Source organism: Aythya fuligula, chromosome 15, assembly GCF_009819795.1.
Source record: "Aythya fuligula isolate bAytFul2 chromosome 15, bAytFul2.pri, whole genome shotgun sequence".
Classification (NCBI taxonomy): domain Eukaryota; kingdom Metazoa; phylum Chordata; class Aves; order Anseriformes; family Anatidae; genus Aythya; species Aythya fuligula.
Window position 1 is genome coordinate 17,207,190 of NC_045573.1, and position 24,121 is coordinate 17,231,310.

A 24,121-nucleotide genomic window follows, 5' to 3' on the forward strand; every position below is an offset into this window, starting at 1 on the left:
TTATGCAAAGGAGTCATGAGTCTGAAGGCAACTTTGCTGCAGCAATGAAAACCATAGCTTGCTAAAGGAACTGTAATGGGAAAACAGAAAATATTTTGTACTTCAATACACCAAGTGTCCCTTGAGTAGAGGGATAAAAAAAATTCCCAGAACATGCCTCCAGTAGATTTATAGCCTGCCCCATAAGGTGAACAGTCAAATTTGTCATGACTGATCGTGGTACAAAAGATTCAGGAGAAAAGACCACTGATGCTTCCATATTTGCACCTGCACCAGCTGCAATATAAAATATCAGATGTCAGTCAGAGATGAGCTATTCTCATATACTTTTCAAGTCTTATCATGCTTTGGGAAATTGCAACTCTGCCCTTTAAGATGGTGGTGAGTAAGACATTTGAACAGCAGGAGAAATTATTTAACTCTAGTATAACAAAGATTTTAATGGACATGTCTGAAAGCCTGTTATCTAACCTTAAAAAAAAAAGCACTTAGAACACATATCTCACACAACTATGTTCGAAGAGATAGATGAATCATATTGTTAGTCTGAAAAATATTCTCTAGATTTTTCCCTGAAAACAAATAATGAATAGATAATAAAACAGGAAGGAATCTGAGTTTTATAAAAAGAATAAGACACGTATCAGAAGAAAAAACACAACCCAATACTCTGTTGCTGCAGAGAAAGCTCACTAAGGAATCAAAAGTTGGTGTTCATAAAAATTGTTTTAAAAGAAATAAATAAAAAACACCACATTGGTTCTTATTCTCCTCTCTCACTAACCATGTGCACAAAATTGCATGGTATCTGGCTTACTGTAATTACAATTGATAGTAGTAATAGTCCAATTAAGGTATTAAGGCAGGTATAAGGTATATATTAAGGCAGAATCAAGCCTCCATTTGCGTACTGGGTTCCATTATGTCTTAGAAATTAAAAATCTCCACACCAAGGTGTAAAGAAAGGTGTAAAGACCTGTGGGATTTCAATAGTTCATATGCTCCAAAGCATCAAGTTCTAAAACTCCACATACCTGATTGGAATGTGACATCTGAATATGAGGAGTATTTCCATGTCTCCCAGTCAAAATCTCTGCTAAGGATATCATTGGGAATAGAATCTCAAAGGTGTTTCTTCAGTGGATCATCTGTCTCCAGGAGCTGAGAGAGATGACTCCAAACAAAGGAGCCCACTTAAATTAGAAAAATAAAAGCATTTGGGAACCAGAGAAAAAATAAAACTATTCTTAAGACTGATACAGTCTTTTTTTTTTTTATTATTTGTACTACAATTAATCCTAAATATTTCCCCTGATCACAAGAGCATTCACTCATTTTCAGCACCTATCTTTGCCATAGTCAGCTTATTTAGATACTGTCTTACTGTTTTCCAGTATGGAATGTAATTGGCCTTTCACTCCTTATGCCTCTCAGTTAACTAAGCAAGCAAGCAAGAAATGTTAAGATACGTATTTGCTGTTTGCAAAGGGTCTTCTATGCTAAATCCAAATGAGTGCTGAAAAAAAAAAGATACAATACATACAAAAATTAGAGGCAGGCTGTGCTGCTCAAATAATTTAGGACTGTTTCTGTCCCTTTTTCAAAGAACAAATGCAACAGAATTATTTGAAATATGGTTTTACACTCTCACTTTGGCAGTAATGCTCATTTTGTTCTAGCAAATCACTGACCCAGTGTGCAGAAACAAGAAAATTAAATCTGGGATAGACAGTAAGCACATGAAAATCTGAAACTAACAGATAAAAACTACAAGCAGCAGTAAACAAAGCCTTTTAATGCCAAGCATTAAGCAACTTTAAATATAGGGAATTCTAGTTATCAGATTCCCTACATAAACTTTGGCAAGTGATAACCAAGTACCCTGAGGTTTATAATGGAATTGCAGGTGAATTTGTAAGAGAAAATTGGCAAGAAAGTTTCTTTGTATAGAGCAAACAAAATACGAAGACTCTTTCTACAATGTACAATGCAGAATATTTCCGAAAAACACTTTGGGGGAAAAAAAAAAAAAAAAAAAAGCACATACATTTACACAGTTGTGATTTAGATTATAGTCCATATCTTCAGGTGAGCACAATACTGAGCCTAAACTAATAATCCCTGCAGGATTTACTGGTCTGGACACAACATTCAGATAAAATGGATACACAGCTTCAAGTTCAGAGCTGGCTAGGGTCCAGGCAGCAAACAGAGCCTGCTTTCATCTGCTTGAAAACTGCCTTAAAAACCCTTTCATGTTTTTGACAGATTTAAAAGCCAAAGATTAGTCTAAAGTTATTCTTCATTGTATGTGTTGAAACTATTGAGAAAAAATCCCTTCTTCATACAAAATATGGGACTATTTTAAATAATCCCTGTGCATTGGTAATAAAGGGCTGATAGGATTCTTTACTTTTATAGAACCTGAAGTTTGATTTCATACTAGACCAAACAGCTTCTCCTTCAGATAAGCTATTTACATAAAAATACTATTTTTAAATATAGCATAGAAGATTTTGTACTTGGCATCAGTTCTCTATTCAGTCTCTCATGTCAGTAATCTGTCTCAGATTAGGCAATAATCAGTCACACAACCAGACAAGCAGGCAGCATTAATTAGAATGAACTGTGAATGATTAAGAGGTTATTAACTGTGTTCATTATTTCCCCAAACAGCTCTTACACTGTTGCCCAGCTATTATGTATTTGGATATATGATTAATGCCGCTCAAAAAAATCATTTTCAGAACATTTCTAACCAAATATGTCCCAGTTGCCACATTTTCATTTTTCTTGTGTTATAAACAGTTTCTTGACACCATTTTTTTTTTTTTTTTTTTGCCATTAGATCCACAGTTCTCAAACTGTGATCCTTAGAAGACTATTGGTTGACCTGAAGAACTACTGCTGGCACAGTGATGGAGCATCTATTAATAACTGCACGGAAGCCTGAAAGTTTCTAGGCATTTTAAGATGAAAATCAGCAGGACTTTCTTTGCTGTGTTGGGATCTGCTAAAGATAGCATTGTCTAATGCTATCTTTAAACTGCCGTCAATATTAAAACCATACCAAAACACATAAAATAACTGCAAATGAGGACAAGACCAAACAAAGACAATGGCAATAAATATTATATATGGTAAATTAATAGGAAATATGAGACTTAGAGGCATTAAAAATATAATTAAGAAAGAGTTTAATTAATACCTGCAGCTTGCAAATTTTTTTTCTGCCATTTACTTCTTTCACAACTTAATAAAATGTAATTTGTAGTTCTTCATTTGTATCTGGGATGCACTAAACATTAGAGAATTTCCATGCATCTCTTTATCAGCATTAAGTTAATGAAATGGTGCCAATAGTTACTATTGCTAAAATAAATTCACAAAGCTCAAGTAACAGCATCACAATGTTAATACAAAATGGGACAGCCATAAAAAGAATCTTTTAAAAACAACCTACCCAGTAGTGAAATTAAATAAACATTGAAATAGATTGGTACCATTAGACCTGTAAAGTTAACGTTATCACTGAAGAATTCCTAAGATGGTGCTTTGCTAACCTTGACTGGAAGTTTCTTTTAGCAAACTCTTTTGTACTTGTTTAAGCAACTCTTCATTTGGACATTTCATTGCTATATAGTAAGAAGCAATCCTTATTTCCACATTTTCACTGGCTGCTTGATACAGCTCAAGTAATACAGCATTCTAAGAGAAAAAGAAAGACAGAAAGATCACCAAAAAAAAAAAAAAAAAAAAGGAGAGAATGAAAAATACAGCTATTACATAAAGCTATTAATAACTTTATATATAATAACTCTATTATATAAGTTTTTAACCATTAACCCACATAGACATAAGCCACACAACGTTATCTCTGTCACTAGATATGATACCTCAGCTATTGCAAAACCTACCGCAGGTCCAGTTTTAAGGTGGCCATACCAACCTTTCCAACAGCAAAGAAGCTCTGCTGAAAGAAGCATTTAGATTTGTTTCTTGTCTGCTTGCATGTTTCTTACCTATTAGAGAAAGTCCAAACTCTGCGACTGTACCATGAAGCCACCTGGCAATAAATTACTTACTCTGACAGAACAGGGAATGCGTCTGAATGCCTGGATAGCAGCTAGACGAATTTCAGTTGGATTGGTTTGGAGGGAAGCACACAGGCTCAAAACAGGAGCAAGTGAAGCTGCTGCCATTCCTGCATTTCCAATAGCTTTTAGAACCAGCTGCATCTGTAAATACAAAGTAGAACATAAATAAATCTCCATATCTTGTCAGCTGTACATGAAAACTTATTGCATTAACATTTACTTTGCAAAAATCTCTGTTTAAAATAACTGCTGCTCATATGGGAGGTTTCCTTGCAGACCCTACTGTAACAGCTAGACTCTGGCTTTAAAGTGTGGACAAGACCTTTTATGAATATGGACTGGGACTGGTGTCCTAATGTCATGTAACACAAGTAAAATCTGGCTTAGACCTGGTGAAATAGCACATTCAAGCCTACCAACCAACCAACCTGCATTGCAGTGGGAAAGCAGAAGTCATGGACTTGATATACACTAAAAGTTTTTCAAGGTCAAATGTCTTTAAGTGATCTAACATGGAGTTCAGGAAACTGTACTGGGTAATAACTGATTTAAAAGAATAACTCATTACCAGATGCCATATGTTACCATATATTTTGGCTAAACATACAGGAAACCTGTGCCATTTCAGAATCCAGAAAGTATATCAATTGCTGGCAATCTGGTTTTTTAGCTAAAAGGTCTGTACTGAAGTCTAGAGTTTTAAAGCCTAGGGAGTTCTACACGTACATGTATGTAATATAGGGCCTATCTTTTCACCAACAGTCCCCTGGAAATCACATTGAAGCCAACACAGTGAAAATGTTCAAAAATCTTCCATAACAGTACGGGTCAAAGACTCCTTTCACTGTTGGTTTGAGAGCTCAGGTGGCAGGTCTCTCCTGTAGTGCTCTGCATTTTCAGAAAAGTTGTCCTCATCAGAGATACCTATGCATGTCACTGCAACATGCTGCTGAGTTTCAAGATGCTCCACTTCAACTCCCAGTTCTGATTCTCTAATCTCTTAGCAAATTTTAATGAGATTTGTTGGAAGACAAATGGGTAAAAATCACAGACTTTCCCATTACACCCTCCCAAAACCACAATTTGCTTACAGACAGTGACATTGTGACTCGATAGAAATTATTAGCCAATGACATCATAGCCAACAACTGTACATGATTCTATGTCCAAAGGAAGTCACCAAAGAATAGGAAACTCTCATCATCATGCCACTTTACAGGGGAGTGATGGGTGTTCTTCCATATCTCAAGTGATGAAGTTCGCTTCATGACTTCAAGAAAAGACCCAAGACTTTTCCTTCTTTAAATACACATGAATGTCTGTGCTGATCGGTCAGAAATAATTGTTGGATTACAGAATTATATCTGCTCATACTATTCAAGAATATTCATCAAAAAAACTTGTATTCATGACTTTCTGGGAACCCACTGAATACTATTTCCATCAAATATATTCTAGATCATAACAGTAATGTGGTAAAGCATTATACCGCATGCTGGTATCTATATGATCGATACCTGGCTCAAACCTTCTGAATCTTGCACGGTACAGTTTCCTCCCAAAAATTCTCCAAGTGTCCTCATCATACTCTGCACAGCAGGCACACCATCACAAGAGCTGTGAGCTGAACAAAACCGACGTAAGAGAGCAGTTACTCCTAAGAAGCAGCTCTGGCTTGCTCCGGATGACTTCAGCAAAGGCTGTAAACAAGCATGAATAAAAACAGGCTGCATCAGAAAAGTCTTCCTTATAATTACTATAACACACAAGAGAAACTGGATGTATCCGGAGTTTTACATACTAAAACTCAATCTCAACAATGCATGCTTTCAAACAGCCCTTTAAGGAATAAAAGGGAAAAAGGGGGAGAAAGGAGGGGCAAGGGGGAACAGACTACCCTGCAGAGAAATAATGGAAAATTCTTCCGCCTTCACATGTAAACAGAAGGGCTAAGGTAATGTCAGTATGACACAGACCTCAGTTCTTTCCACAAGAAATCATGCCCTGTGTGCTCAGGAAAGAGTAAGAAAACAAATCTAAACTAGTTTCCAGGATGCTCAAAATGATGAATTGAGTATCCCCGATGTGACACACAAGTAATTTAGAAGATGATGTAAAAACTAGCATTAAAATGTTTAAGGAAGAACAACTACGCAATATGCTGTGCCTTGATGAAGACTTCCATAAATAATTATTTTTAAGGAATACTTTTGTATTCCTTATTCCAAAAAAATTCCAAATTTCATACAATTTTAGTGATTTTATATTTTACATTAGCTCACAACATGCCATCTGTCGTTGTACAAAAGGTACATGGTTAATATATACATCTTACCTAGCAGCCAGACTCTTTTCAAACAAATAATAACAACAATTAAGTTCTATCTGGTGAAAGAGACTTGTTTCTTTCGCTCACCACTACCAAAGCTGCTCCCGTCTGCACTTAATGCAGTAACAGCCTATCAGCTTTTCAAATTTCTGTCCAATTTCTTGTCTTAATAGAAGGCTACAAGCTGCCGTGACAGCATGTCTAGCCAGCAAACTGAGGGCAGCTGCTATAATCCCAAGTGGAAAAGAAGAGCTAACAGCAGGAAACAGAGAAGAGGAGATGAAGAAATGAAAAGTGAAGAGCTGCACAACAGAGGAATAAGTACCACGATCACAGAAAAATGAAAGTCACTGGAATGAAGGACAAAACAGAAATTTTACAGAGGGAAAGGTGGGCCATGTACATGTAAAACTACTAAAAGTTCATGCTTGCTTTGGTGGTGCCTGAGGATATGATGTAACAAAGGTAAATGCACAGAGTGAGCAGATCTGTGATTTTAGGCACTGTTCATTATTGTAACACACAGCAAAATCACACTAAGTTAAGTATTTGAGGATAGTTCCACCATTTATTATTGCAGTATGGCAGTTGCTAGTGCGGTATATTCTTCAAGGCTACTACTGAATTTTTCCACTGGTATAGTGTGTGTGTATATATATATATATATATATATATATATAGTGTATATATATATATATATATAAAGATGAACTTTAGAGTGTATGTGTACACATAATATAAAAAATATTTCAATGGCAAAGGCAGCAGGCTAGCATTTAACTAACACATTTGGATAAGCAAACTTCTGCTGCTGTATGCAATCAACCACATAAGTAAGTCATAAAGGGAACTGAAGGATCAATGCCCTTGAGGCAACCTATGCTGGGTTTATTCCTTGCTTAATACTAAAACTATGATCAGTATATATTTTCTCTAAATCCCACCTAAAAACTTAGCAAAAAGCACTGATAATTTAATAAATTCACCCATTTTAAAGTGAAAATTATTATATCTATCCCATAAACCTGCAAATGCCAAATTTCTATATCCTATCCTCACACAGACCTGACATTGAACTTTAAAACTAATTAGCCCAGACTCTAGAGTCCACAGAGTCCTCTTTAATATCTTCATCGATGATCTGGACGAGGGCATCGAGTGCACCCTCAGTAAGTTCGCAGATGACACCAAGTTAGGTGCGTGTGTCGATCTGCTTGAGGGTAGGAAAGCTCTGCAGGAGGATCTGGATAGGCTGCACCGATGGGCTGAGGTCGACTGCATGAAGTTCAACAAGGCCAAGTGCCGGGTCCTGCACCTGGGGCACAATAACCCCAAGCAGAGCTACAGGCTGGGAGAGGAATGGTTGGAGAGCTGCCAGGCAGAGAAGGACCTGGGAGTGATGGTGGATAGTCGGCTGAATATGAGCCAGCAGTGTGCTCAGGTGGCCAAGAAGGCCAACACCATCCTGGCTTGTATCAGGAACAGTGTGACCAGCAGGGCTAGGGAGGTGATCGTCCCCCTGTACTCAGCTCTGGTGAGGCCGCACCTCGAGTACTGTGTTCAGTTTTGGGCCCCTCGCTACGAGAAGGACATGGAGGTGCTTGAGCGGGTGCAGAGAAGGGCGACAAAGCTGGTGAGGGGCCTGGAGAACAAGTCCTACGAGGAGCGGCTGAGGGAGCTGGGCTTGTTCAGCCTGGAGAAGAGGAGGCTCAGGGGCGACCTTATCGCTCTTTATAGGTACCTCAAGGGAGGCTGTAGCGAGGTGGGGGTTGGCCTGTTCTCCCACGTGCCTGGTGACAGGACGAGGGGGAATGGGCTTAAGTTGAGCCAGGGGAGTTTTAGATTAGATGTTAGGAAGAACTTCTTCACTGAAAGGGTTGTGAGGCACTGGAACAGGCTGCCCAGGGAAGTGGTGGAGTCACCATCCCTGGAGGTCTTTAAAAGATGTTTAGATGTAGAGCTTAGGGAAATGGTTTAGTGGGGACTGTTAGCGTTAGGTCAGAGGTTGGACTCGATGACCTTGAGGTCTCTTCCAACCTAGAAAATTCTGTGATTCTGTGATTCTGTGAGATAAGTCTCATTACTTGAAAAATTAGGAGAATGTTAAATACAGTAGCTTATATGTTCACTTTAATCTAACTTCACAGTGTGCAAGCTTTAATCATGCTCCACATCATGAGGATTCACTTCAACTGTTTATTCACTTCAGATGTGAAAGGTTTAGATGCAGCTCTACTGCTCAGGTTCCAATGAAAAAATTTTTCTTTGTGTAAATATCATACAAACAGAGTGAATTCCACTAGGTCATAGTTCCAAAGGTCTGGGGGGAGACCTATTTGGGCCTCTTGACCTTCTTCTCAGGAGCTGCTTCCAAAAGTAATAAAAAATTGGAATAACCCAATGCCAACATTTAATTTTCATTTAAGACAGCCAAAACATTTTCAGTAAAAAGAATTTATCTTTCAGTAAGAAGACAGAGTAATCTCTTACTGTGCTGTTTGATAGGCTAAGGAAATCATTTTTCAGATCCAATATAAATTTTGTTTATGCTTCTGTTCTTTTGGGACTTCTTTTCAGCAGTAATGTATTGATTTCATCAAAATGACATTTATTGTTGTACATGAAACACTTCCTAGGATTTAATTTGGATGACATTTATAATTCCTAGCTAAAATCCAGCTAGATAAACATATATTCCAGCATTAGCTCTAAGGTCCACTTTAAAAACAAATTACTGAGCCCTGAGCACCATGGAGCTGGGGAAACAGATTACATTTCACAGTCTGTAAAATTCAGAAAACTTTGTTTAATGAAGTTCTTCAAAAGTATGTGTTAAATTCAGGCCTTATGTCCATTTTTATACACGTAAGCACACCATGGCAGTCTGAAGGGGGGAGCTAAGGAGGTGCATGGCCTTGCAGACTCCATCACAAGGAGCTGCATGTGCAGCTGCTGCCGGGAATAGGCCATGCTGGGCCTGGCTCAGGTGGCCCATCAGCACAATCCCTGTACCATTTCCAGACTAATATATTTTGAGGCAACATAATTTTAGACTGTAGATAAACTTCATCCAGTTTCATACCTGCTGACAAGACCAACTCTAATCTAATTAGACATCTAGACTAATAGACCCAGGACAAAATTTAGCAGAGAAACAACTATTTTTATTTCCTAACAAAATAAAGCTTTGGAATGAACTGCTTGCTGAAGTAGGCTGTTTGTACTTTTTAAGGTAAGTTTTACTGAAATTGGGATGTCAGAGAAACAATAATCTCATTGTAAATTCCTCTCTTTGCATTTTCAGAACCAGAAACTACATGCTAATTTGGCTACCACTCACAAGCCTAAATGAAATATAAAGAAGCCTGGCTTTTATTATACTCAGGAGTTTGTTTTTCCTTTTATCTGCAGACTTATCTGTATGTCCATCTTTTTTTTTTTTTTTTTTTTCCTCTGAAAGCATAGATATGTTATAGTTTAAATCAGAAGGTATAGTAGTAAGACGTTTCTCAATAAAATACTTCTATTTATGATGTACAGGAGCACTTACTCTTTGGAAGCTTGACACGTTATTTGCTTCCAAGGATAAACCCCATGTTTATAACAAGGGAAGTTACTCTGATGTGTTCAATGAACATATTTGTTTTCACCTACCAATATGTGTTCTCAGTAAAAGTTTGAGCCATTCTCTCCAACAAATTTAATATACATCTTTGGAATTACTTAGTCTTTTCTCTGTACTTCTGTTTTTCAGCTGAATTTTTTTTTCAACTGTACATATGCTAAAGAACCAGTTATTCCTTTAATTGAATGACAGGTCTGATATCACATGGAGGTGGCACAATCTTCTCTTTGAAGTCTACTGACAGAACTAATTAGTCCACCAGGACTAATTATGGAAAGCAGGGGAAGAATATTAGGGGTTTGTACTGATTCAAAGATCGAAGCCGAAATTCCTTTAAGTGGTATATTCTTTATTGCAGCGCTGGATGCACGGGGGATCTCTCCACCTATCGTGCATACCCAAAGCGGAAAGCAGTCTTGAATTTATACAATCAATCTATCAATATTCTACAAGCACCTATACATATTCATTACCTATCCCCGCCTTCCCTCGCTTCTCATGCTAATTAGCCTTTTGGCACCTTGCGCCTGCGTAGAGCCTCCCAAGAATTGTGGGCAGGGGTCTTTGGGACGTGGGCAGGGGTCTTTGGGAGGAAGACCCCGAGTCTTCCTCACAGTGTACTTTTCACCTTTGGTCAGGAATCTGCTGAATTGGCAGGTTTCTTAATTGCAAGAGCTGGTTGTTGCTAATTCTTCCGTTTGTTGTATCTTTATAATGAATTCCAATGTCCAGTTTCGAGATTTATAGTCCTTACGTTTGTTTCTCTGTCCGTCTGCCGCTTCCTTATCATGAGTTCCAGTGTCTTGTTTCGAGATATACAGTCCATGTCTGGGGATTGTCCTTGCCTCCCCAATACCTCCCCAATACCTCCTTAATCAATCCCCCCTTTTCTTTTCCCATGCAAATTCTTTTGCATCAGATACTTTCATTATTTACAGTAACACAACAAAGCAGGCATCTAAACAACATGCACACAAATATTCCTAACACTACTAATACGATTAGAGCAATGAATACTTGTTTCAACCATTGGAAATTGGGCAACCAGGAGGTTAACTTATTCCATAGTTCACTAAAACTCCATGAAAGATCATCTTTACTGATCTCATGTAGGATCCTGGTCTGCTTCCATATTTCTTCCAGGTCGGTAGAGATCCTTCCACTCTGATCTACATACACACAACAACTTGTGTTTATTACTGTACAGACTCCCCCTTGAGTGGCCAGTAACAAGTCTAGGGTCATCCGATTTTGTAATACTACCTGTGATAAACTAGATATCTCTTCTTGTTGAGCCTTTATAGCATCCAGAATTTTGTTTTCTAACTTCTCTATAATTGCAGAAATATTAACTATTGCCTTTTCCAATTCACTCCCTCCTAACCATGTGATAAACCATCACACAAAACTATGAAAAGGGGTGTGTCTCTCTACCAATGTATTGTTAATTTTTCATCTGATTCTCCGGATATGATTTCTCAGGTAACCTCGAGGCACTACATCATGTACTGTCATATTGGGGACTACCGCTCCAAGAGTGCAAGTTCCCTTCCAATTCTCAGGCAAGACCTTACGGGCTGTATCGTTGCATAGCCAATACCACCCTTTTCCTTCTGGAACTGTCCAGCTGGTTGAATTTGCCCAGCCGCTAGTCGTACTAATATCAATTGTTCAATTACAAGATGTCTGATTTCCCACATAAGTAGTATCCGTATTTATACAATGCTGTTTTCCTATACCCTTAGGCGGGTTACACCTTTGTACACATACATAATAGGATTCTAACGGCATGAAGCTACTCACTTCTAGTTCCAAAACTGCTTAATATTTTCGACCCCAAGATGTGTTTTCCCACAAATTAGTCCAAGATAAGTTTGCAGGCAATGGAATCCAGATTAACGATACACCCTTATTCCCATGCTGTGGCAGATGGGTGCATACCCAACAGTTCGTCTTATTAGTTACTTGAGAAATTGTTTGTATTAAGGTCAGGTGTAAGTTCTCATCCCAAGTTGCCCACCCCAAATCCGAGAACCGCACCCCTGCAATCATTAGGATTGGAAATCCGTAATTGGAAAACCGTAATTTTGTTGGTCCAATTGGAGTGGTGGTCTATATCCTCGCCGGGACCTTCTTCACCCTTGAATTGTGGATCCAAGCTGCTTGCTTCTTAATCTTAATGGCGGTGTGTGTTTTCAGTAATACTTGGTATGGTTCCGTCCACTTTCCTTCCATTTTTCCTGCACGGGTTGTCCTGAAAAAGTCTTTATATATATATAATCCCCGAGCTTAAAGGGGTGGATTGGTTGATCCAACCCTCTAGCCCTGGTCCCTAAAACAAATTTATGTACTTTATTTAATTGTTTCTGAAGTTCAGTTATATAAGCATATAAATATTCTGATCCTAACTGCGTTAGGTCCTCTCCACTAAATAGAAATTGCTATGGCCTTCCATATAAGATTTTGAAGGGACTCAAATTCCCTTTTATTCTAGGTTTAACTCTAATTCCAAGTAATGCTAAAGGGAGGGATTGAGGCCATGACAAATTAGCTTCTTATCCAATTTTAGCTATTTATTGTTTAATTAAATGGTTCATTTTTTCTACCTGTCCACTTGCCTGTGGTCTATAAGGAGTATGCAGTTGCCAATCTATCTTTAGAATCTTACTTATCTGTCCTACCACTTGTGCACAAAAATGTGAAACTCTATCAGAAGACATTGCTACTAGAATCCCAAAGCATGGTATTATTTCATTTAACAAGACTTTAACCACTTCTCTTGCTTTGTTTGTTCGACAGGGAAAGGCTTCAGGCCTTCCTGAAAACATGTCAGTCAGAACCAGTAATAATGATACCCCCCTTTTCTAGGGAGTTCTGAAAAATCAATTTGCCACTGTTGCCCCGAATAATTTCCTTTACCAATTATTCCAAATTTTATTCTATTCTTGGTATTGGGGTTACTGTGTAAGCAAATGCTACATTGTTGAGTCCCACTAATGTCTGACTCAGGCTCTTATGCAGCGTGCCAGCTCCCCAATACGTTTTATTGTGTTCTGTAAGAAGTATGGGCCATGTCAAACTAGAGGGTATTACTATGTGGTTATCTTTTAAATATACTCATCCATCTGGTTTCATTTTACCTTTCAAATCTTCAATTAATTTTAAGTCTTCTTTTGTATAATTTGGATATAGTTTGGATTTTACCGTCTGGTATCAAAGACAATGCCTTCACCTCAGTTATTTCAGCTGCCTGCTTAGCCTCTGCCAATCGATTTCCAATTTCAAAATCGGTGTTCCCCTTTTGGTGTCCCTGACAATGCATGATAGCTACTTTTTCTGGTTGTTTTACAGCCTCTAACAATTTTAAAATTTCTTCAGCATACTTTATGTGTTTTCACTGAGCGGTCAGCAATCCATGTTCTTTCCAAATTGCTCCATGAGCATGTACCACGCCGAATGTATATTTAGAATCTGTCCAAATATTTACCCTTTTTCCCGCTGCCAGTTCCAATGCTCTCGTGAGAGCAACTATCTCCGCCTTTTGAGCTGATGTTCCAGGGGGTAAAGGCTTAGACTCGATTACCTGCTGAGTAGTTGTTATAGCATATCCAGCTTTACGTTGTCTTTGCGTAACAAAACTGCTCCCATCCGTGAACCAAGTTTCTTCCGCATCTTCCATAGGCTCCTCCTTAAGGTCTGGTCGGCTGGAATACACAGTCTCTATAGTTTCTAAACAATCGTGAATCACAGGTTGTGCCGGAGCATCACTAAGAAAAGAGGCTAGATTCACAATATTAGTTATCACAATTTCCACGTTGTCCTGTTCTACCAATATTGCTTGATATTTCAAAATCATCAATTCTTGTTTAAGTTGTTTAAAGACTTTTTGTGCTTCTCCAGTCCAGACTAACTTTGACTGGTTAATCTTTATCAATTCACATAGAGGCTTTACCAATAGTCCATAATTATAAATCCAAAGGCGACACCAACCTGTCATTCCTAAAAAGGTTTGTAGCTTCTTTACCATTTGAGGTTCTGGAGTCCGGCAAATGACTTCCTTATGTTCAGTTCCTAGTTCTCGTTGTCCTTCCGAAATGTCAAATCCCAGATAGGTCACACTTTGTTGAGCCAGCTGGACTTTCTGTCAAGAGACTTGATATCCATTTAAACCCAGAAAATTAAGACGACTTATAGTCCATTGAATACAACTCCCTTTAGTCTCGGTAGCTATTAAGAGATCATCTACATATTGTAACAAAGCACCTTCAGTGTCCGGAGGCATCCATGTTTCGAGTTCCCTTGCTAATTGGTTTCCAAAAATAGTGGGGCTATTCTTGAATCCTTGAGGTAGTAATGTCCACGTAAGCTGCGTCTTTCTGCCTGAATCGGGATTTTCCCATTCAAAGGCGAATAGGTTTTGGCTTTCTGTGGCTAAGCCTAGGCAGAAGAAGGCATCTTTTAAATCCAGTACGGTAAACCAGACTTGACTATTCTTTAATTTAGTCAGCAAAGTATAAGGGTTTGCCACTACTGGATGTATATGCTCAGTGATTTTATTTATGGCCCTCAAATCCTGAACTAGCCTATAGCTTTTTCATCTGCCTTTTTAATTGGCAATATGGGTGCATTGTATTCTGATTCGCATTCAATAATCTACACTGTAAAAATTGATCAATTATCTCTTTAATTCCTTTCCTATCTTCTATCCTCAAAGGATATTACTTAACCTTAACGGGTTTCTCTCCTGGCTTTAATTTAATAATTATTAAGGTCACATTTTTAGCTCTTTCAGGGGTTTCAGTAGCCCAAACTCCTGGACATACTTGATCTGTGATCTCTAAAGGTATTTCACTTTTAGGGTCAGTTTGTATTAGTGCCAAGCTTAACACATTTGTTAGTTGTTCTTCTCCTATTCTTAATTCCATTTTCCCTTTTTCAAAGACAATTTCTGCTCCTACTTGCTCTAATAAATCTCTACCTAAGAGTGCCCATGAGGAGTTAGGCATATATAAAAATCTGTGTATGCCCCATTGTTTCCCTAACTTGTACTTCAAAGGTTCACAAAAATAAGCCTTTTTGGTTACACCTTGTCCTGGTTTCAGTTAGAACAGAGTTAATTTTCTTCCTAGTAGCTGGTAGTATGCTATGTTTTGGCTTAGGATGAGAAGAGTGTTGATAACACCCTGATGTTTTAATAGTTGCAGAGCAGTGCTTATACCAAGCCAAGGACATCTCAGTTTCTTGCTCTGTCCTGCCAACAGGCAGGCTGGGGGTGCAGTAAGAGCTGGGAGGGGACAGACCCAGGACAGGTGACCCAAACTAGCCAAAGGGGTATTCCATGCCATCTGACATCAGGCTAAACAATACATAGGGGTGGCTAGCCGGGGGAGGGGGCCAGACTGCTCGGGGTTAGGCTGGGCATCGGTCAGCGGGTGGTGAGCAATTGCATTGTGCATCACTTGTTTGTACATATTATTATTAGTAGTACTATTATCATCATTGTATTATTATTATTATTATTATAATTATTATTTTGTCTTATTAAACTGTCTTTATCTCAACTCACGGGCTTCACTTTCCATTTCTCTCCCCCGTCCCAGAGAGGGAGGGGGAGGGTGAGCGAACAGCTGTGTGGTGTTTAGCTGCCGGCCGGGTTAAACCACGACACATCTTTTACCCTAACATAATAATTCTGTGAAGGCATTAATGCTTGATTTAGAACTGAATATGTTGCCCCATATCAATAAGAAATTTCACTTCCATTCCTCCCCTAGCTTCATTATAACCAGTGGAGGATCCGCTAGGGTAGATTCCCCAAGTCCCCATTATTCCTGTTGAAATCAGGGGTCGATTACCCTAGGAAAAGGCTAGTCAATTTGTCCTCCAAAGCCAGGTCCAAACCGTTTTGTTTTATTTATTTATTTATTTATTTTCATTACATTTCGGAGTTGGTCCAAAAATTCCATAGGGGTTTCTTTTAGACCTTGTTGGAAGCATATTCTCAATTCCCAATTCATCCAGGTTTTAGTATTTACTTAACCGTTCATAATTTTCAGGATGATTCGGGTCTTAGTGGGGGTCGGTCAGGGGAATGCAATTGTCCACAGTTCCCTGAGCGGTCCCATCGGCAATCTGAGCTCGCACATGAACTCAGGTTTTTTAAGAGTTAACTGCTTTTCTGTTTCTGTGACAACTCTCTCAGACCCATTGTGGTCCCTTTGCCCCAAAGGGCTAACACCCCTGATTTTAAGATCTCTGCCTCGGGCAGAGGCAGAACTATTATCATTCCTACATCCTCTTTCCCTGCTCATTCAACTTCAAACATCTTTAACACTTTCAACAACCCTTTCAACACTTCCTTTATCTTTCTCCAGCCTGTACTTCTCTAATGCCATCATCAAAGGCTCAGTCAGGGGCCAACTTAATTCTGTACCTTTTCCCACCAAGATGCTGAAACATCAGTATACAACATTTCATCCTGTTCTGCTTCTCCAAAAACAACACTAACTGTAGCAAAATATTATAGTTTAAAGTTCCATTTAGGGGCCACTTTTCTCCACATTCCAGCTTATAAAGTGGCCACCACTGATTACGATATTTTATCAATGTTTTCCTGTTCACACTTCCACCGGCAGATCCTCCAATATCCTTCCAGTGACTTAAAACACATCCTAACACACTTTTCTTTAAAATTTCACTGCTTGTTTGCCCCCCCACTTTCCAGTTTACACTTTCAGAATACACATGTTACTTACAAAAGCGTATCACAAAACGTATCACTCACAAAAATATGGGCACGCAATATCTTTCAGTGGCGATGTCACAAAGCTACTATTACCAGCAATATTGCTAAAATCACAATAACAATAGTCAGAGTCAAATTCCACATGCGATAAGTCAGAAAACCGAACTGTGTAACACCGTAACGATATCTCTCTTATAACAATGCCACAAACCTACTATTACCACCAGAAAAATAGCCAAAATCACAGTAACAATAACCAAAGTTAAATACCATACTCCATGAGTCAGAAAACCGAAATAGACAACACAATTCCAGATGGACCTTAAAGCGAGCTCTTTCCTTAAGGTCCCCAAATATACTTTTGGTGCTTACCACAAAGTATATACCAAACACTGCCTCACAGAAGATCACCTTCTGACTTACAGACAGTTCCAGATACAGATGGACCCCAAGGTCCCCAGATATACTTGTGGTACTAACCACAAAGTATATACCAAATACTGTCCTGCAGAAGTCACCTTCCGACTTACTGGACAGTCCCAGATGACCGGTCTACCAGAAAACCAAACCAGAATAAAGAATATACTCACTTACAATGATGGGGTCCTTGTCTGCCTCCGCAGTGATCCGGTGAGTCGAGGAGTCCCTCCGGGAAATCCCGGGGGTACCCTAGGGAGTCCTGTCCCCAGCGGGTCCTGCGGTCCGGCAGAGAGGTTGTCCCATCTGGGTCGCCAGATTGATTCAAAGATCGAAGCCGAAATTCCTTTAAGTGGTATATTCTTTATTGCAGCGCTGGATGCACGGGGGATCTCTCCACCTATCGTGCATACCCAAAGCGGAAAGCAGTCTTGAATTTATACAATCAATCTATCAATATTCTACAAGCACCTATACATATTCATTACCTATCCCCGCCTTCCCTCGCTTCTCATGCTAATTAGCCTTTTGGCACTTGCGCCTGCGTAGAGCCTTCCAAGAATTGTGGGCAGGGGTCTTTGGGACGTGGGCAGGGGTCTTTGGGAGGAAGACCCCGAGTCTTCCTCACAGTGTACTTTTCACCTTTGGTCAGGAATCTGCTGAATTGGCAGGTTTCTTAATTGCAAGAGCTGGTTGTTGCTAATTCTTCCGTTTGTTGTATCTTTATAATGAATTCCAATGTCCAGTTTCGAGATTTATAGTCCTTACGTTTGTTTCTCTGTCCGTCTGCCGCTTCCTTATCATGAGTTCCAGTGTCTTGTTTCGAGATATACAGTCCATGTCTGGGGATTGTCCTTGCCTCCCCAATACCTCCCCAATACCTCCTTAATCAGTACAAAACTTCTTGTTGAATATTTATGGAAAGAACTAGTTACTGTATGGGTCCATAGTGCATGTATATAGAAAGGCTCATACAAAAAACGAATAGTGAGACTATGCCCTATATGTCAGCATTTTTGGCTCAGATTGGGATACAGAAGTTGGGTGAGCGAGCCTGACATACTCTTGCCCACGCTGCTGGATGCACACATACGGCTACATTCACCAGAGCTACCAGTTCAGCAACAAATTTCAGACAGCCATATGTAAATGCAGCCCCCAGCCAAAGCTGTATGACAGCCTTCCTTCAAATCTCTCTCAAGTGAGGATCCCTTCTCCCCATATCCCTTTGACCATTCTTTGTCAGTATGCAGCTTGTCCACTTAATGGTCCATTAGCTAATCTACAACCACATTGAAATTCAATCTTGTCTCATAATAGCTTAAAAAATTAAACAACAGCTTTTCTTCCTTGGAAATGACAGTCTCCTCCTCCATTTTCTCCACTGTTTACTGTTTTCACTGGAGTTTGAGATTTTCCCTTCTACTTATTCTTGGTTTGGGGTCCTGAAAGAGATGCCTCATTCATGAGGTCTTGCCTCATTCACAGTCAGACAATAAGGGGACAAACAAGCCATACATGCGTAACAGCAGAGCTGTCTCCCAAGCAACATTGTCGCCATTCCCATAACTTCTTTCCTGGCCAAAAGGACATTTTATTGGTTAGAATGAGGGATAATACAGATCCCTTTTGAAATGCCTTGTCACAAAGAAGGAACACCCTGGAACAGTGAAAACAGCCGATGACCAGTCAAACCCTGTGTTGGGACAGCCTTATGATAAATAATTCACCTCTCTTTTAGGCAGTGACACAGACAGCAGCCACTTGTGCTAATCCTAGTAATTTACAAAACAAATTTCCCACACAAGAAGCTATCGGGGCCCCTTTGGAGACAGAAGTGACATCCCTCTGTTTCTGGGAAAAATCATCTACCATTTCTTCAAAGACATTGAAATACGGGTGTTCAAAAGAAGGCAGGATTTAGAGAAACTTTCTCAGGTTCACTACAATGATTTCTTTTTTCAGCATTTTCCAAACACTATTTAGCACTCTAGTCTGTTCCTAAATGCCATTATATATTGCGTTTACAAAGACAGTCACATGGAATTCAGCGCTATCATAAGTAGAGAGGCTGATTTTATTCTACATACCAAGAACCCTTATTTTCACAGCTCTGCTATTTCTCTTTAGCACCAGTCTCCCTAACACATGCTAAAAAGATGGCAGACTTGCTTACAGCTCAGTGACAGAAACGTGTCCCACAGAACAGCACTTCGAAAGGCCACCTGCCGCTTGCTCCCCAGCCTAGTGCTATAGGTCTTTGTCAGGCTGTGATACAAGGTCAGGCTATGATCACTATTTAATACATTAGGAGTAACTCCTAGGGCTGTCGTTTTTTATTATTATATTATGTCTTTACCATAAGTCTCATGCCACATTACACAAACACCTACTTGTGCTTGTTAATCACAGCTAATACTAAGAGAAAAGTGAATATATGCAGTATATTCATATCTAAACAGGCACCACTACCCTGCAGAGCTGTAATCCACCATGGTTTTCTTCTCCAGTCCCCATAAAGCCTGTAACCCATCTGTACCCATACTGGAGCATCTGTGTCCCTTCTTCCCAAGAAAGATGCAGACAGCCTTTGTTACTTGACACCGGACTTACATTACACGAATGAAGGTGGAATGCCTTCTCCTAGGCTAGGTCTGAAGCTTTTTGAAGGCACTAAGGCTCAATTCAGTGTTTTCCCCAATAGGACATATCTGTTTTCTAGTAACATGCTGACCATGAATGATTTAAACAAGAACTGTGTTCTTCTATTTATTTTTTTTCTTCAAGGTAGCTCAATATGGAAGCTCCATTACCAGCAAGAACCATTCAATTTGAAGGATAATGGGATATTGCAGTGCTCACTCTCTTAGGTTTTGGCATCAGTTTTCTCCCATCAGCAATGATTAAGCACCATCATCTGCTGATCATTCTCTATTGTATATAACAGGTGTTCTTGATAACCTCAGAATTTCACAGAAGATAGGGATCTTCGTTTCAAAGACAGCAACAAATACTAACTGATATGTTGCTTCCAGTGTATCAATAAAAATGTCAAGACCTGAACAATCTAAGGATACAAGCAGACCCCCATCTAGAATGATGGCCATCACAGAAAAAAAATGAAGGTACTGCATGTTCCATGTGACCACAATATTCTACCCTACGTTAGCAGCAATCACCAGTGAAAATGGTGAGAAGATTCCCTCTGGCCCCAAGCAGCACTCCCAAAAAAATATGATAGTTATTGCTAGAATTCCTCAGAAACACATGGAACAAACCATTTAAGACTCAGCAGCAGGGGATTCATGTGCAAACTGTTTTAAGGGAATGAGGCAAAGTGAAAAGAACTTTGGAACTCAAACATGGAAACAATAGCACTACCAAGGACAGTATCTCCCAGTAAAGTTGTAGGAAAAAAGTTTTTGATGCTGAATTGTACAAACTGCAGCATCAACACAAACCAGACTTTTTTTATACAGTTCAAAATTGCTTTTTCCCAATATTCAATGGTCTTACAACCTTACAAGTCATCTTTTCAGTCTGATTTATTGTTTATATGTAAAAGTGACACTTCAAAGCATTTTATCTTTTTATAATCCAACACTTATACATTCCCAAGACAATGCAAGGCTTCAGCGTTTTCAAAACCGCTGCCCTTTAAAATCAAAACTACAATTTCTACTGAATTTAATATTCTGCTACAAAAACTGTTCTTTATTTAGCATAATGTAGCCAGAACAAACTTCTGCTGACTCTTAGAATCAGGCCCATGCTACATATAACTACCAGAAGAAGAACCTGGAGCCAGTATTCTTCTGACATGTCTAACAATAAATCCATAACCAAGAACAGTAAAAGGTCACAAGACATAGGAGAGATGTATGATGTTTAAAAACATATTTTTGGAAATTCACATTAGTTTCATATGTTAGGTAGTAATTTTGAATATTAAACAAACCACATAACTAACAATTTATGGCAATGCTAAATGCTAATGTAAATATTCATCTTTTGGCTTTACTTGCATACTCCAGAAATGGGACATATCTTTCTGCTTCCCCACCTCTATTACAACTAACTTGGAATAAAGATTGAAAATCTGTTCATAATAACAGAGCTTAGAAACTTTTCAACCCATTATGCATAAATTCCATTTTACACAATGTTTCAGCTTTCAAAATTTTTAGCCAATCTGCAGCAAAAATAGTTTTTTTTAAACTCCTATATATAAAGTTGTCTGAGCTACAGTAGAGTTTATATATGTTTGATACCTAATGATACAAAGATAGTTGTAAAGTTGTAAAGATACAAAGTTGTAAAGATACAACTAAAACATGCAGTTAAATCATAATAGGGCAGGGAGAACAAAGGCAGTAAGTACAGCATGCAGGTAATAGAAAAAGGTAAGTGGAAAGAAGCCAGTCAGTTTAGTGAGCAAAAGAACATTTTTGGGTTTTTGTTTTATTTATTTTTTTAATTGCTTTCAAACACTTGGATTTACCCAGTTAAAAAATAAGTGACCTCCATAACCTCGAGGCTACTAGATTTACTATCCCATCTCCCTCTTTCTGTTACACTCTCTTGCTGCATCATAAATTGTACAATTCTCATAGAAACAGGTTTGATGCTATGGATTACGTAAGGATAATGAAGGGCCACAGTAATGGTGCTAGAGTGATTCTAAACTTGTCCAATGGAAGTCATACATCTGTCTGTGTAGAACTCTCAGACCATAGAATCATAGAATATCCCAAGTTGGAAGGGACCCATAAGGATCATCAAGTCCAATTCATGGCACCACACAGGTCTGCCCATAAGTTTATACCATGTGACTAAGTGCACAGTCCAATTGCTTCTTAAACCCAGACAGGCTTGGTGCAATGACTACGTCCCTGGGGAGCCTGTTCCAGTGCGCAACCACCTACTTGGTGAAGAACCTCTTCCTGATGTCCAGCCTAAACATCCCCTGCCTCAGCTTAACACCATTCCCGCAGGTCCTATTGATATTGTATAGACTCACTTTAGGATAGAATAAATCTTGTGGTTAAAAATTAATGAGAACAAAATAGATGACATCTTGTTATCTGTCGACCTTTTGTTATGTTGAAGCATCTTGTTAATTGAAACATCCCATTATCTGTCAACCCTCAGTCAGGCTGAGACTTGAGATAACTTGAGTCAACCTTCTGTTATGTCTTGTTAACTGAGACATCCCATTATCTGCCGATCCTCATTTAGGCCGAAATCCAACTCAGCTTGGAAAAAAACTGATTCATCCTATCTGGCATTTTTTAAGCAAAAGGTGAAAAGTGCATCACGAGGAAGACCTACGGTCTTCTTCCCAGAGACCACTGCCCACGTCCCAAAGACCCCGGCCCACAATTCTTGGAAGGCTTTGCGCAAGCGCAAGGACTGATAAGCTAATTAGCATACGAAGTGAGAGTAGGCGGGTTTAGGTAATTAATATGTATAGGCGTTTAAATAGAATATTCATCGTTTTGATATATAAATATGAGATGGTTTGTTACTTCGGACATGCACGATAGGTGGAAAGATCCCCCGTGCATCCAGCGCTGCAATAAAGAATATACCACTTAAGGAAATTTTGGCTTCAATCTTTGAATCACTGTCACTAGTGTTTACAGAGAATAGGTCACCTGCCTCTCCACTCCTCCTCACAAGGAAGTTGTAGACCATGATGAGGTCCCCCCTCAGCCTCCCCTTCTCCAGGCTGAAAAGGCCCAGTGACCTCAGCCGCTCCTCTTATGTCTTCCCCTCTAGGCCTTTCACCATCTTCGTAGCCCTCCTCTGGACACTCTCCAACAGTTTCATGTCCTTGTACTGTGGTGCCCAGAACTGCACACAGTACTCGAGGTGAAGCCGCACCAGCGCAGAGCAGAGCGGGACAATCACCTCCCTTGACTGACTAGCGATGCCGTGCTTGATGCACCCCAGGATACAGTTGGCCCTCCTGGCTGCCAGGGCACACTGCTGGCTCATATTCAACTTGCCGTCAACCACAACCCCCAGATCCCTTCTCTGCGGGGCTGCTCTCCAGCGTCTCATCACCCAGTCTGTACATATAGCCAGGGTTGCCCCTTACCAGGCGCAGGACCTGGCACTTGCCTTTGTTAAACTTCATGTGGTTGGTGATCGCCCAGCTCTCCAGTCTGTCCAGATCTCTCTGCAAGGCCTTTCCATCCTCATCAGAGTCCACAACTCCTCCAAGTTTGGTGTCGTCAGCAAATTTGCTCAAAACACCTTCTAGTCCTACATCCAAATCATTTGTAAGGACATTTATAAGGGCCCTAAAATGGAGCCTTGAGGGACCCCACTAGTGACCATCCGCCAGCCGGATATGGCCCACTACACTTTTTTTTTTTTTTGACCAAAAAGTGTATTACTAGAAACTGAAGTTACATGTAAAAGTTCACCTCAAAACTCGTACTATGTGCTAGGCAAAGCCTCCACAATAGGTTGGTCACTTCCTTCCCAGTGACCTCCTTCTTGGTTTGCTCCCTTTCATAGAGCATGCTGGTCATATATAGATCCTTGGAGTCCACTGGAAAGACGTAAGAAAAAATCAGACATCTGGTTTCTGGCCATTTGCTTTGGTTAACACCAAATTTTAGGGAAATGTTACTCTCAGCATTTCTTTCTACATATAAGAATCTCTCTAGTTTCCGTAAAGTCAAGGGATGAATATGTGTGCCTGTACTCTGGTTGAATATCATAGAATGAAGGCCTAAACACAAATGTGGTGTGAAAGAAATTCAGAGAAACAAAACAAAGCAGATACATCTGAAAAAAAAAAAAATCCTGTTTGCTATAAATATGCCTTTTACAATTACCCTGATTCTTTACAATCATTGTCCTTTCTAGTTTTATATAATCATTTACTCTGTCCC

The 24,121-nt window shown here is 39.4% G+C and overlaps 1 protein-coding gene across 1 annotated transcript in view; it reads right to left on the reverse strand.

Annotated features, from left to right (window-relative positions):
* Window positions 1-24,121, reverse strand: part of LOC116495373 — a 91,282-nt gene that overhangs the window by 65,552 nt on the left and 1,609 nt on the right. Inside the window, 6 exon segments of the mRNA XM_032197794.1 lie at window positions 158-276; window positions 1,035-1,193; window positions 3,564-3,708; window positions 4,086-4,238; window positions 5,615-5,797; window positions 13,635-13,831. Coding sequence (XP_032053685.1) covers window positions 158-276; window positions 1,035-1,193; window positions 3,564-3,708; window positions 4,086-4,238; window positions 5,615-5,797; window positions 13,635-13,831 — 956 coding nt within the window.